This window comes from Meles meles, chromosome 17, assembly GCF_922984935.1.
Source record: "Meles meles chromosome 17, mMelMel3.1 paternal haplotype, whole genome shotgun sequence".
Lineage (NCBI taxonomy): Eukaryota > Metazoa > Chordata > Mammalia > Carnivora > Mustelidae > Meles > Meles meles.
This window is the reverse complement of record NC_060082.1, coordinates 2,110,540-2,124,220: the sequence shown is the minus strand read 5'-3', so window position 1 is coordinate 2,124,220 and position 13,681 is coordinate 2,110,540. Positions and strand designations below refer to the sequence as shown.

Genomic DNA, 13,681 nt, shown 5'->3' with positions numbered 1-13,681 from the left:
AGTGTCATGTGGCCCATGTGGCCTGGGCCCAGGGACAAAAGTACAGCCGAAAGCCTCACAAAAGTACCGGGAATCCAGTACAACCCCAGGGCAGGGGAGAGGAGGCCATTTGGCCCTCCAGGCACCCCCTGAGTGCCCGCTGGCCCCCACGGAGGGCCTTCTTCTCCTGAACATGTCATCGCTTCAAGTATCACCCGTTGGCAGTCGGCTGAGCATTTCTGCAGCTCCGCCAGGCGGTGGCTGCTGGAAGCCACCGTCTCCTGCCTTCGGGAACTCGGTGCCACACTCCTCCCCAGCATGTTGAGCATTTCCGCTCCCCGCGATCCCCAAATGCAGCCCCAGCGTCCATGAGAGAGTTGGCTCCAGGGTGACGGCTTTTGCGGGGATGTCTGCGAAGACGTCCCCACACGTGGTCTGCTTTGATCTCCGCAACAAGCTTATGGGAATGGGTATTAACCTCCTTTACCAAGCGGTACCTGGAGGGTCACGTAGAGAAGTGATGCGATCTGCCCAAGGTCCTTTAGCCAGAAAGTGCAGAAGTCAGACGGGGTGCTCTCTCCGGGACATGGGCCTTGGGAGCCCCCAGCCCAGGCCAGACAGCAGACTTTGTGGGCTGATGTGCGGGTGGAGAAGCCTCAGCCTTGGGTCTGCACTGACCCTCAGTCAGTCCCCTATCTGCTCCCACCAGCCCCTCCCGGGCCTCTAGTCCACGATTTGAGTGAATTCCAAAGCCCAGCTGACCCGGGGACAGGGGTTGGGGTATTGGTGAGACGACCTTCCGGTCACCGACCCTGTTCTACCCCCGCCCTCCAACCCAGAAACCCTGCCCATGTTCCGTGCTCCCCCAGCTCTCCGCCAACACTTTGGCTAAGTCCTGTCATAATGTCACCGTCCTGGGCTGGGGCGAGCGCTGACACAGCAGGGGCGCGGGCAACACTTCCTAGCTCAATCTGGATTTACGTGAGCAGAAATTGCCTCTCCGGGTTCCCCTCCGTCCCCTTTGGACGCTGCTGCCCTTTCCTCTGTGTTCTCCACAGCTTACCCGCCCCTCACCACCGGGCTGGAGGACGCCCTCTCTCAGAAGGCCCTCCCCACGCTCCCACCCCAGTGATCTCTCGGCTTCCAGAATGCAGAATCCTCAAAGGTGTGTTTTGTGGATTCGGTCGGAGAGCAGCAGTAAGACGTGGGAACACGACCAGGCCCCTTACAAGGACCAGGAAAGGGACTGGCTGTGACCAGGAGGGCCCCTTCTTTCGGCTCCCTTCCTCCTCGCGGCCCCGCCGCTCACCACCGGGGGGCACCCTCTGCCCACTAAACGCCTTGTGACGCGGAGGGCGGGAGGGGGCCCCCTTCCCTGGGAACTGGGGGAGCCTTGCCCTCCCCGAACAGTGGGTTTGTGAGTCTCAGGTCACCGGGAAGAGCGGCGGGAAGCGCGGAGCGGAGCGGTGGGTGCGCACCGCCCCCCGCATCTCCCCGCGTCCTGGCGTCTGTGCACACGCCGCGCCTCCGGACAGAACGTCCTTGCTCTCGCTCTCCGCGTGGGGTCCCCCCCACGCCCGTCCTCTCTGCGATGCCGCCTTCTCCCGGGCGAGACCAACCGACGTCCGGTGAGAGGCCCATCATTGCTCCCATTTTGTGGATGAAGAAACCGAGTCCGAGGACTTCCTAAGCGGTACCTCTGCTGCGGGTGCTGAGAAACAGGGACCCGCCCCGCGGCCGACCCCCACCCCCCGCCATGCCCGCCCGCCCCCCTAGGCGTCGGTCCCCGGCCCCCTCCACAGGCCCAGCTCTGGGCACGGCCTCCCCCGCAGGCAGCCTCTCCTGGGATCGGGTTCCCCAGGGGCGCCGCGCTCGCTCCAGCTCCCGCACAGCGCGGCGCACGGACGCGGGCGGGACCCGCTTCCCGAACTCCAGGGGTTAAGGCCCGGGTCCCGCCCCTTTTCCCGCCAGGCTGGCGGGAGTATGAATAGCCTCGTTCCCACTCCCGACGCTCAGTCGCTCGGCTGCTCCTCGCCCCGCCCCGTCATTGTCCCCGGAGGTCTCCTTTCCCCTCCCCGTGCGTCCTAAGAGCTCTGAGAGTTGCTGGCTTCTCCCGCTGCCCGGCGTCTCTCCGCCTTCGGTGGGCCAGGCTCGCGGGCAAGATGGAGGGCTGCCTGGGGGAGGAATCTTTTCAGATGTGGGAGCTCAACCGGCGCCTGGAGGCCTACCTGGCGCGGGTGAAGGCCCTAGAGGAGCAGAATGAGCTGCTCGGCGCGGAGCTCGGAGGCCTCCGGGCACAGACCGGGGACGCCTCCTGGCGCGCCCGAGCCGACGACGAGCTGGCGGCCCTGCGGGCCCTCGTCGACCAGCGCTGGCGGGAGAAGCACGCGGCCGAGGTGGCGCGCGACAACCTGGCGGAAGAGGTGGCGGGCGTGGCAGGCCAGTGCCAGCAGCAGCGGCTGGCGCGGGAGCGGGCGGCGGCCGAGGCGGCCCGCATCCGGCGTGCGGCAGAGGCCGAGAAGTGCGCCCAGACTCGGCTGAGCGTCCGGGCGGCGGAGCTGGAGCGCGAGCTGGAGGCGGTGTGCGCGGCGCACGAGGAGGAGCGCGCGGTCCTGAGCGCCCGGCCCCGCGCCCCCAGCCGCCCCGCCGCGCCCCGCGGGCCCCCCGCGCCGGCCCCGGAGCTGGAGGAGCTGGCGCGGCAGCTGGGCGACGCGTGGCGCGGGGCGGTGCGCGGCTACCAGGAGCGCGTGGCGCGCATGGAGACGTCGCTGGGCCAGGCCCGCGAGCGCTTGGGCCGCGCGGTGCAGGGCGCCCGCGAGGGTCGCCTGGAGCTGCAGCGGCTGCAGGCGGAGCGTGGCGGCCTCCGGGAGCGCAGGGCCGCGCTGGAGCAGAGGCTGGAGGGCCGCTGGCAGGAGCGGCTGCGTGCCACCGAGAAGTTCCAGGTGACAGGGGCGGGTTGGGGGGCTGTGCGGTCCCCGTGGGGCTCGGGGAGCAGGAGTGGCGGTGGCTGCCCAGTCAGGAGCCACTTCTTAGAAAGCCCATCCTGGTGCCAGAAGCCCCTGACTTACTCCACTTTGTCTAGAGTAGGGTGGGGGGTTCAGAGCCGCGTCAAAGAGCACACCCCTGGCCTGCCAGGAGGGACAGGGGAGGGACAGGCACGGGAGGGATAGTCACAGCGGGAGGGATAGTCACAGCGGCCTCCTCACTGTCTGGCCATGACACCCCCCCCACCCCCCCACCCCCCGCGCGGCGCTTCTCCTGGGCTCTGGTGTTGCTCAGAAGATGCGGGGTCACCACTCTCAGCCCCCATCGCCGCCAGCGCTGAGTCTGCCCAGTGCCTAACTGCCCCCTCCCCCTGACAAGAGGGGGTCAGTGGCCCCCATGTGCGGCCCCGTCCCACTCCCCTGTAACGTCTGCTCAGCTCCCCCCCCCCCCCCAGCACATTCCAGAGCCCGGAACAGCTGCTCCCCATGACACGGCGCGGATGGGACCAGCAGCTGAGAAAATAGCCTCCCGCCTGGGCCAGACAGAGGTCTGGACACCGCCACCTCCCACCCCTCCTCTCAGAGGAGAAAGATTCCAGAACATGTGGGAAGTGGAGGGGGCGGAAGCCTGGTGTGAGGACTGGGAGACAGTGATTGGGACCGGACTGCGGGCTCCAGGCCTCTTGATTAATCGTTTTTCCTTCTGCATCCACTCTTGTTCCCCTCTCCTCCCTGGAACCCATCCCCTCTCCTCCCTCACCTCCTCCTTCCTGTGGGAGCTGCCGTCCCACTCACTCCCATGGGAGAGGGCCGGGAGGGGTCGCAGACCTCGGAAACCCCAGAGGGGGTGCCCTGGGCAGGACGTAGGGGCGGAGAGGGGGGGATCCGCCAGGGAGCAGAGGCAGCTGCGGCCCGGGGGGCCCGCGGGTGGGTTAGCAGGGGAAGCCTGCGCCTTCACGGGCGGTCCCCCCCTTGTTCTGCAGTCGGCCGTGGAGGCTCTGGAGCGGGAGAAGCTCGGCCTGCAGGGCCAGATCGCCCAGGTGCTGGAAGGGCGGCAGCAGCTGGCACAGCTCAAGATGTCCCTCGGCCTGGAGGTGGCTACCTACAGGTACGGTGTCCGGGCTGGCCGGGCGCACACACCACTTCCGAGGCCGCGTCTCCACCAGGGGCCCAGAGCCGTGGGTGGTGGAACTGGGCTGCCACTGGGTGCTGTGACCGAGTCCTACCCCACTAGGACGTGTCCCACCGGAGCCCGCCTGCTCCGGTGTGTGCTCAGGAACGAAAAAGTCTCCTGGGCCTGGGAGATCCCCCGGGGGTGGGGGGGTGATGCTGCTGAGTGGGATGGCTTCGGCAGAGACCGCTGGACACATAGGCGTTGGGGAGGGTGGGTAGCTGTCCATCCAGACCCCGCCTAGGGGCTGAAAAGCCCAGTCTGTGTGTGTGTGTGTGTCATGCACGTGTGTGTGTGTGTGCTCACGCCAAGGGGATGATGTCCCCGGGCAGCCCCACAAAGGATGAACTGCAGGTTGGGGGTGGGGGCACCCGACCTGGGCCTTGGTCTCCTTGTCTGGAGGTGGGAGAGGGGCTGGGTGACATCCTGAATGTCACGGGCCTGACTCCCCTCAAGCCCCAGCCCCCTGGCCCTGCCCAGCCCTGCTGCTGATCACATTTCCTGTTGGCTCCAGAAAGGCTGAGACCGAGGAAGCACCGCCTCTCTCAAAGCCACAGTCTCTTCTGGGAAATTGGCCTGGGGGGCAGGAGGGGGAGGGACCCCAGGATGGAGCTTGAAGATGGGGTTTTGCCTTCGGGTGGGGCCAGGGCTAGACATGCAAGGACAGTACCCTGAGAATTCACAGGCCAACCAAGACAGGGACCCCGAGACAGCATCAGGAGGGCAGGGAAGGCAGGGCCCCGAGAGGGAAGGTCAGTGCGGGTCCTGGGATGAAGAAGAGGGCACCAAGCTCAGAGAGTCGGAGCCCCGTGGGCAAGGACAGAGGTGAGATCACGGCAGACACTAAGCAGACTCAGAGTCCTTGAAAGGAGCAGGGAATGGATGCTCGGCACCCCCCCCCACCCCTGTCCCCGGACCCTCCTCATTCCCCGTGGGGCACGGAGGCAGGGTCATGGACACAAAGACTGCCACTGCCCCCAAAGGCTTGGGATCCAGAGTACTTAGAGATCCCAGGATGAGGGCTTCGACCCGCAGTCAAACCACCCAGGGGAAGGGTCAGGGCCGGCTTAACCACTGGTTTTTGAGGCATGAAAAGGATTTGGAGAGAGCGGAATTCATTTGCTTTTGTCTGTGACCAGCTTTGGGGGCCCTGGGGGAGAAGGAGGGGGCCTATCCCATGGGAACGGCCTGAGAATTCCCACTTCCCCTGGGAAGCCCCCACTCAGACCCTCCAGACTGCACTGTGGACAAAGGCGGCGATTAGCATGAGAATCGGCGCCGCAGGGAGGATGAGATCACTGGCCTGGGGTTGGGGGTGGGGGGGGGGCTGTGTGGGTGTGTGCACGCTGTGTGGACTGTGTGGGAATCTGCTGTGTGTGAGTCTGGCCGTGTGTCCCAAGCATGTGTGCGATGCTGTGGTTTGTGTCCATGGGACTCCCCAGGCTCAGCCAAGTGTGACCCCACGCGTGGCTTTTGTGCGGCGGTGGAAATGAGGAAGCCGGCCGGTCCAGGGACACAGGCTCAGCCGAGTCCTCCCAGGCCAGCTTGCCAGAGGCCTGCGGACAGACGGCTGACCCAGCATTTCCTCCCTCATCCCCAGGACCCTCCTAGAGGCTGAGAATTCCAGGCTGCAGACCCCTGGTGGTGTTTCCAAGGCTTCTCTCAGCTTCCAGGGTAAGCAGAGGGGCCAGGACCCCCCCCCCCCCACTCTCTCCTTCTTTACTCTTTAAGCCCCAGAGTAATTCCTATCCTGGGAGACCCAGTCTAGGTCTTGAGTCCTTGGCCTCCGGTACCAGTGAGTGGACTCTCAGCCCAGCCAGTGGAAGGTGGGGCAGGGCTCACGGGGCACTCTCGCCAGAAGTGGGAGCTGCTTCGAAACTCCCCGCCAGTCCCTACTGACACCATCTCTTCCCCTCTGCCTTTCCAGACCCTAAGCTGGAGCTGCATTTCCCTGCGACCCCGACCCCAGAGGGCCAGCATCTGGGACCTTTGCTCTCTGCCCTGAGCCCTACTTCCCTCTCCTTGCCCTTGCCCGATACCCTTGAGACACCTGTACCAGGCTTTCTGAAGAGCCGAGAATTCCTCCAGGCCCGTACCCCAACCCTGGCCAGCACCCCCATCCCACCCACACTTCCAGCTCCCTGCGCTGTTACAGATGCAGAAATCGGAGCCCACGATGCCCCCGTCTCCCTACTCCAGCCACAGATTGGGAGGGAGCAGGCCCCAGAGGCTATGCGGGCCCTGGCCATCCCTTCCAGCATTCTGCCAGGACCAGAGGAGCCTGGGGGCAAGCAACAAGAGGCCGGTACTGGCCAGTCTCCTGAGGATCACACCTCCTTGGCCCCACCCCTCAGCCCAGACCCCTGTAGTTTAGAGGCCAAAGGGAGAGAACCCAGTGGGTCTAGAATGGCTAGCAGATTCCAGGACGAGGGTGAAGGGCAAATCTGGGGGCTGGCAGAGAAAGAAACTGCCATAGAGGTCAAAATGGTGAACAGTTTGCTACAGGAAACACGGCAAGAAGATGGGGGTCTGAACATGAAGGAAATCCAGGACTCCCAGGGTCCTTTGGAAGAAGAAACTCTGAAGTCTGTGGAAGAGGAAATTCAAGAGCCACTGATGTCTCTGGAAAAACAGAGCCACGAGACACTGAGATCTCTAGAGGAGAATCCAGAATCTCTGAGGTCTTTAGAAGAAAAGAGGTTAGACACATCAAAAGGTCTAGAAAAGGAGAGTCAAGAGCTATTGATGTCTTTAGAAGAGAAGGATGCAGAAGTAGTGAGACCTCTAGAAAAAGAGACTCAAGGGCTACTTAAACCTGTAGGAAAAGAGGACCCACAGACATTGCAATCTCTAGAAAAGGAGAATCGAGAACTAATGGGGTCTCTTGAAGGTAATGTAGAGACATTTTTATATCCAGAAAAGGAAAATCAAGTGTTAGTAAGATCTCTAGAAGAGAACTTTGAGTCAATGAGAGATTCAGAAAAGGAGAATCAAGAACCACTGAGATCTCTAGAAGATGAGAATCTAGAGAACTTGAGACTACCAGAAAAAGAAAACCAAGAGTCTCTCAACTCTCCAGAAGGTGAGAAGCATAAGACCTTGAGACCTCTAGAAAAAGAGAACCAGGAACCACTGAGGTGTCTAGAAAGAGACGACCAAGGGACATTGAGGCCTCTAGAAAAAGAGAACCAGGAGTCCTTGAGGTCTCCAGAAGAAGAGGACCAGGAATCAGTGAGACCTCTAGAGGAAGAATACCAGGAACCAGTGAGGTCTGTAAGAGATGAGAACCAGGAGACATTGGGATCTCTAGAAAAAGAGAACCAGAGGTCCTTGGGGTCTCTAGAAGAAGAGGACCAGAAGATAGTGATACCTGTAGAGGAAGAGAACCAGGAGCCAGTGAAGTCTCTAGAAGAAGAAGACCAGGAGACACTGAGGCCCCTAGAAAAAGAAAACGAGGAGCCAGTGAAGTCTCTAGAAGATGAGAACCAGGAGACATTGGGATCCCTAGAAAAAGAGATCCAGAGGTCCTTGCGGTCTCCCGAAGAGGACCGAGAGACAGTGAGACCTCTAGAAAACGAACACCACGAGCCAGTGGTGTCTCTAGTAGAAGAAAACCAGGCAACACTGAGACTTTTAGAAAAAGAGAACCACGGACCAGTGAAGTCTCTAGAAGATGAGAACCAGGAGACATTGGAATCCCTAGAAAAAGAGAATCAGAGGTCCTTGGGGTCTCTAGAAGAAGATGACCGGGAGACAGTGAGTCCTCTAGAAAAAGAGAACCAGGATCCAGTGGGGTGTCTAGAAGAAGGCCAGGAACCATTGAGGCTTCTAGAAAAAGAGAACCAGGAGCCAGTGAAGTCCCTAGCAGGTGAAAACCAGGAGCCATTGAGATCTCTAGAAAAGGAGAACCAGGATCCAGTGGGGTGTCTAGTAGAAGAAGACCAGGCAACAGTAAGACCTCTAGAAAAGGTGAAACTGGAGCCACAGATGTCTCTCGGAACAGACCAGGAGATATTGAGATCTCTTGAAAATGAGAATCAACAGTTATTACGGTTCCTGAAAGAAGAGAGCGGCAAGGCAATGGGATCTTCAGAGTCAGAGAATCTAGAACCACCAAAGTCTGCAGGAGGTGATTTGGGAATATTGAAATCTCTAGAAACTCAAGAGCCACTGTGGTCTCCAGAAGAAAGGAATCAGGAGACAACAAAACCTCTGGACAAGGAAATTCAAGAGCCACTGGAGTCTGTGGAAGACGGCCGAGAGACACGGAGGCCTCTCAAAACAGAGGCTCAGGAATCACTGGGCTGTGTGGGTGAGTGGAGCCTAGAGAATCGGGGGCCTCCAGAAGAGCTGGGTCAGGAAAGGCAAAGGTCCATGACCGAGGAAGAGACCCCCGCACAGACGGAGGACCCAGAGTCGCTGAGGTCTCTGAAAGAGGCAGGACAGGAGTCGCCACGCGCCAACCAGCAGGGGTGGGAAGACACGCTGGGGGATGGAGAACGGGATCAGGATTCGCCCCCTGGCAGGGCGTTGGCGGGCCAGGAAGCTGAGGCAAAGGCGGACGTGAGGGAGTCGGGTGGCTTCGCCGGGAAGAAGGAGGCTGAGGGGCGCGGGCAGCTGTGGCTGGCGGCTGCAGGGGAGGCCCGGAGCTCCGGCGAGGGGCACCTGGGGAGCCCGGAGCCCCAAGAGCAGAGAGCGCCAGTTGAGGGAGCCGGCGGGGAGGGAGGCACTGAGGGCTTCCGGGACCCTGAAGGGCGACCAGAGCTAGTCTGGGCTCCAGGCATCCAGCCTGCCCGGGGAGTGTCTGAGGCGAGAGAGCTGGTGTTGGAAGGTGGACATGAGTCCCCGGGGGGCGGCCAGGCCGCCCCAGAGGTCACTTTGGGGTTAGGGACAGCTGCGGGCGAGTCCGCCCCGGGAAGCCAGCCGGGACCAGAGCGGGAGGTGGGGGCGCTGGAGGACCCAGGCTGCCCGGCCAGGGAGGGGGGGACGGCGCCCCCCACGGGCCAGGAAGGTTTGCAGGGAGAGCGGATGCAGGGCTCGGAGGGGTCCACAGAGGACCCAGCGGAGGCAGCTGCTCCGGACCCAGAGCTTTCCACCCCGTCCAGGAGGAGCATGGACCCCCTGGAACCTTCCAGGGGCTGGGAGGAGGCAGAGCTGGGGGCCCCCTGGGGAGCAGAGTCCGGGCTCCCCGCCGAGACCGAGGGCCCCTCTCACAGGGGAAGCAGTGGGGCGGCCCCTCGGCCCGGGCCTCTGGCGTTGGAGGAAGCAGGAGCCGCAGAGCTAGTGCTGGGACCCACTGAGCCCCGGTCGCCCACCCCGACCCCTGGAGATGCCCCTGGGCTCCCGCTCCCGGCTGAGGGGAGCCCGGAGGCTGGCTGGGGGCCGGAGGGCAGAGCGGAGGCTCTGGGAGGGGCGGAGGGGGAGCAGGAGGGCTCGGGGTCTGGGGGCAGCGAGGGCAGCGCTGAGGACCTCCAGGAGGGGGAGGAGAACAGAGAAGACAGCGAGGCTGACGAACTTGGGGAAACCCTTCCGGACTCCACTCCCCTGGGCCTCTATCTGCAGTCCCAGACCTCCCCCAGGTGGGATCCGGTCGGAGAGCCGAGGGCCTCCCCGCAAGGGGAGGCCAGAAAGGAAGGCTGGGGTCCTTCTGTCCTGGCCTCGGAGGGCTGTGGGGCCCAGCGAGGGGGCGAGGAGGAGGACGAGGAGGAGGAGGAGGACGAGGAGGAGGACCAGGAAGACAAGGAGGAGAACAAGGAGGAGGAGGTGGACCGTGGTCAGGACTCTGACTTGTCGGAGGAGTTTGAGGACCTGGAGACCGAGGCTTCTCGCCTTCCTGGGGCCCCCGGGGTCCCCAGGGAGGCTGTGGAACCTCTGGGCAGAGCTCCTGAGCCCGCAGCCTGGGCCGGGGAGGGCGAGTCTGACGGGTTTGCAGATGAGGAGGAGAGTGGGGAGGAGGGAGAGGAAGACAAAGAGGAAGAGGATGGGAGGGAGCCAGGGGCTGGCCGATGGGGCCCAGGGTCCTCTGTCGGCCCCCTCCCGGCCCTGAGTGGCCCTCAAAGAGGGAACTTCCTGGGGTTTGAGACCAGAGATGGCACCGTCCCCTGGGACGATGGCGTGAGGGACGCGGCAGCTGATGTCCGGAGAACCGCCCTGGAGACCGAGTCCCAGGACAGCTCGGAGCCCTCGGGCTCGGACGGGGAGTCTGGCCCTGTTTCCTTGCAGAGGGAGGACCAGGTCCCCGACCCTCTGGGAACACTGGGCGGAGTGGGGCACAGCCTGGGTGTCCATGGCCAGGGCCCCAGCCTGAAGGAGGAGTTAGAGCGCGTGAGTGGGGGGGTGGTGAATGGGCTGCAGCAGTCTGAGGGAGGAGGGCAGGGGGAACTGGGGGGCCCCGAGGGGGACCCAGGCAGCCTCTTGGAGGAGGAGGACAATGAGGGGGGTGCCCTGAAGTCCCCTTGGGCAGGATCTCCTCTTCACCTGGGCGCGGGCCAGTTCCTGAAGTTCAGGCCGAGGGAAGATGTCGACTCCTGGTCCTCAGGGGAGGACTAGAGAGAGCTCCTCGCTCGCTGAGGACTCGGGGTGCGTGTGCGTGTTGGGGGGGTCCCTAAGTCCCCTCCCTGCTCAGAGGCAGCACTCCTTAAGTTATGATCCCTCGACCCGTGGCCTCTGTCCCAGAGGCCTGGCCGGCCAGGGTGAAGCAGGGGTGAGTCCCGAGAACAGAGGCTCCGGAATGCACCCCGGCCCGTGGACCTGCCGCCCCAGGAGGCTCCAGCTGGCTGAACCACCGTAGGACTAGGCCCCTTTCCTCCCACACCCCTTCTCCCCTCCTGTCCTCTGGGAAGGGCTCCCCCCAGGGGAGGGGGCTGTGGTGGTCCTCACCGCAGGGCTCCCCTGCCCTGTCCCTCCTCACTGCACCCTTGCAGGGGGTCTGGCCACCGGAGGAGGGGGTGCTCCCAAGCCCTGACCCCCCCACCCCGTGTTCCTGCCGTGCTGTGTCTGGCTCACCCCTGCCTGAATAAAGCAATCTTTGGTCTCTAACATCTGGACTCTTCCTTCCCTGGGATGGGGGGTCCTCGGGGGGGGGGGGGTGACTAGGACAAGGCTAGTGCGGGGGAGGGGCTGCCTCTGCAGAGAGAAGGGACGGGAAGGCCACCCGGGGCCCAGGGTGGAGGGCGGGTAGCAGTCCAGGTGACCTCTGCGCCGTCAGAAGCCAGGGCCATCATCATCTCTGCCCACAGCGCTGATGACAGGGATTAGGCTGGGGGCCACCCCGCCATGGGCTTCCTCCCCCCACCCCGGCCCCTCAGTGCCGCCAGGATAATGAACCCCTTTGCCTCCAAACCCTAACAGTCGTCTGGCCTGCGATGTCGACTCCGCAGGACTGGGTCAGAGCGGGAGGAGGGAGGCTGTGTGGCCCCTGCTCAGGGTTTGACCTCTCTGGACCTCAGACTCAGCCGCAGTGAGGGGCGCAGGGCTGGGTGACAGGGAAGGGGTGTGGGGAGTGCCTCGGGGGCAGGAAGAATCAGAGGAGGCGAGGTTTGGCCTGGGGAACCCCCCTCCCTGCCACTGCTCCTCCCCTCCCGGGAGGGCTCTGGGTCCCTGTGAGGGCAGCGAGAGGCCAAGGGTTCCCGGGTTAGATGGGGCCCTCCGCCTTGAAGTCAGGATACCCAGAGAGAAACCGCTGGGGCTCTGGCTCACCGCCCCTCTGAGTGTCTGGCTGGGGGCGGGGTTAGGGGCCCGAGAAAGAAACTTTGCGTGCTTGGAGGCTGGCCCACGTCCGGGAGCTCTTCCTCTCCCCAGGCCCAAGGCTGAGGGCGGGGGGCGGGGGGGGGGGGACAATGAGAGGATGGCATCCCAGCCCCGCGGGCTCCCACTCAGGTCCTCTGGCCAAAGAGGAGTGGGCGGATGGACAGGAGAAGCCCTGACGGACTCCTGCTGTCCCCCTCTCCACTCGGGAGTCTCCATCTTGGGCACCCAGGCCCTCATGTCACACACACCCCTGCCCTTGGGTGCAGGAGCCTGTCTGTCCCCACCCTTCCGGCAGCCCAAGGTCCTGAGCGCCTTCCTGTACCCAGTGCTGACAAGGCCGGTCTGACCCTGCCAGCCCGCGGGGCCTGGGGGCCAGCACTCAGCGTCCGGGCAAGTAGGGCCCTCCCGCTGCCCCTCTCCTGGGACAGAGGAGCCCTGTGCATGATCTCCCCAGGCCCTCGAGCACTGCCGCCTGGGCCAGGGGCCAAGGACAAGAGGCCATGCCAAGCCATCCTTCCCTGTCCCCGGGTGTCCCTCCTTCCCCCGATACTGGGATCCCTGATCCCCTAAGGCTCACCCCCACAATCCTGAACAGGGGAAGGATGCGAGTGAGACAGAAGTCAGGCTTCCGGAAAGGGGGTGTGCAGTGGGGGGCGTGTTCTCTTTGGAAATGGCCGTCTGTCGTTGCAATAAGAGAAACGAAGGTTGGACAGTAACGGGGTCACTCCGGGCGGTCGTAAGAGTGTCGCTTTTCCGGATACTGCTGAGCGCTGAGCACCCGCAACGCGCTGTCACTGTGCAGACTCCAAGAATCTGGGCTTCCTCGCTCCCTTCTTCTTTTTTTTCTTTTAGAGACTTTATTTATTTATTTGACAGACAGAGATCACAAGTAGGCAGAGAGGCAGGCAGAGAGAGAGGAGGAAGCAGGCTCCCTGCAGAGCAGAGAGCCTGATGCGGGGCTCGATCCCAGGACCCCGGGATCATGACCTGAGCCGAAAGCAGAGGCTTTAACCCACCAAGCCACCCAGGCGCCCCTGAACAAGGGCTTCTGAGTGGAAGTCACATTTGAAGACCGAGCCGAGGAGGTTATTAAGAGCACAAAACGGGGGACCTTGCCTGATCTGGGATGTTGGGAGGGGAAGGGGGAGGGAAAGGAGCCCAGTCGGGGGGAACAGCATGTGCAAACTCCTGGGACAAAACCAGAGAGCCTGGGGTTGTGCAGCAGAAGGAGGCGTGTATGACCAGAGATGGAGGATGCCGCGGGAGAAGGTTCACAGGGAGACTAAGGAGAGTCTGAGTCTCTGGGCTGAGGCCTTGTCCTGCGGCCAGGAAGTGCGCACGTCTTCTTGGGGGAATGAGGAGCCGATGCTGGGCTTGAAGGATGGTGGCATGACCAGGTTTGCATTTTCAATATGGCCTCTGTCGCCTGGGCCAGGATAGGCTTCGGGGAGGCCACTGCAATGGTCCGGGCGGGGCGCTGGTGGCAGGGGGCATGAAGAGGACAGAAGGAAGAGAAGCAGGATCTCAGCTCTTGGTGGCCTGCCATGGGGGACGAAGGAGTGTGTGGCCGCAGAGGCTCCCAGGTTTTCACCAGGGCAGCAGGAAGGGGGTTCCCATCTTCCGAGCTGGAGAATCTGGAGGGGCTGACTTGGGGTTTGGGACAGAGGGCCAGGGTGGGGACAAGAGCAGGAGGGTGGGCGTCCTGGGTCACCCAGAGAGCCCAGGAGAGAGCCCCAGGGACCTACCCGCAGAGAGGCCCGGGAATGGGAGGACCCGGAGCCTCGCCCCTCAGCGGACC

The 13,681-nt window shown here is 63.2% G+C and overlaps 1 protein-coding gene across 1 annotated transcript; it reads left to right on the top strand.

Annotated features, from left to right (window-relative positions):
* Positions 1–1,815: 1,815 nt before the first annotated feature.
* Positions 1,816–11,158, top strand: NES (nestin). Its single transcript, XM_045983185.1, has 4 exons — positions 1,816–2,921; positions 3,947–4,071; positions 5,735–5,808; positions 6,062–11,158. The coding sequence occupies exons 1-4, from the start codon at positions 2,142–2,144 to the stop codon at positions 10,681–10,683; spliced, it is 5,601 nt and encodes a 1,866-aa protein (XP_045839141.1). The 5' UTR covers positions 1,816–2,141; the 3' UTR covers positions 10,684–11,158.
* The last annotated feature ends 2,523 nt before the right edge of the window (positions 11,159–13,681 follow it).

Coding starts and splice junctions, on each gene's coding strand:
- NES (XM_045983185.1), top strand. CDS start 2,142: ATGGAGGGCTGCCTGGGGGAGGAATCTTTTCAGATGTGGGAGCTCAAC. Junction 4,072..5,734: donor CTGGAGGTGGCTACCTACAG/GTACGGTGTCCG, acceptor CCTCATCCCCAG/GACCCTCCTAGAGGCTGAGA. Junction 5,809..6,061: donor GGCTTCTCTCAGCTTCCAGG/GTAAGCAGAGGG, acceptor CTGCCTTTCCAG/ACCCTAAGCTGGAGCTGCAT.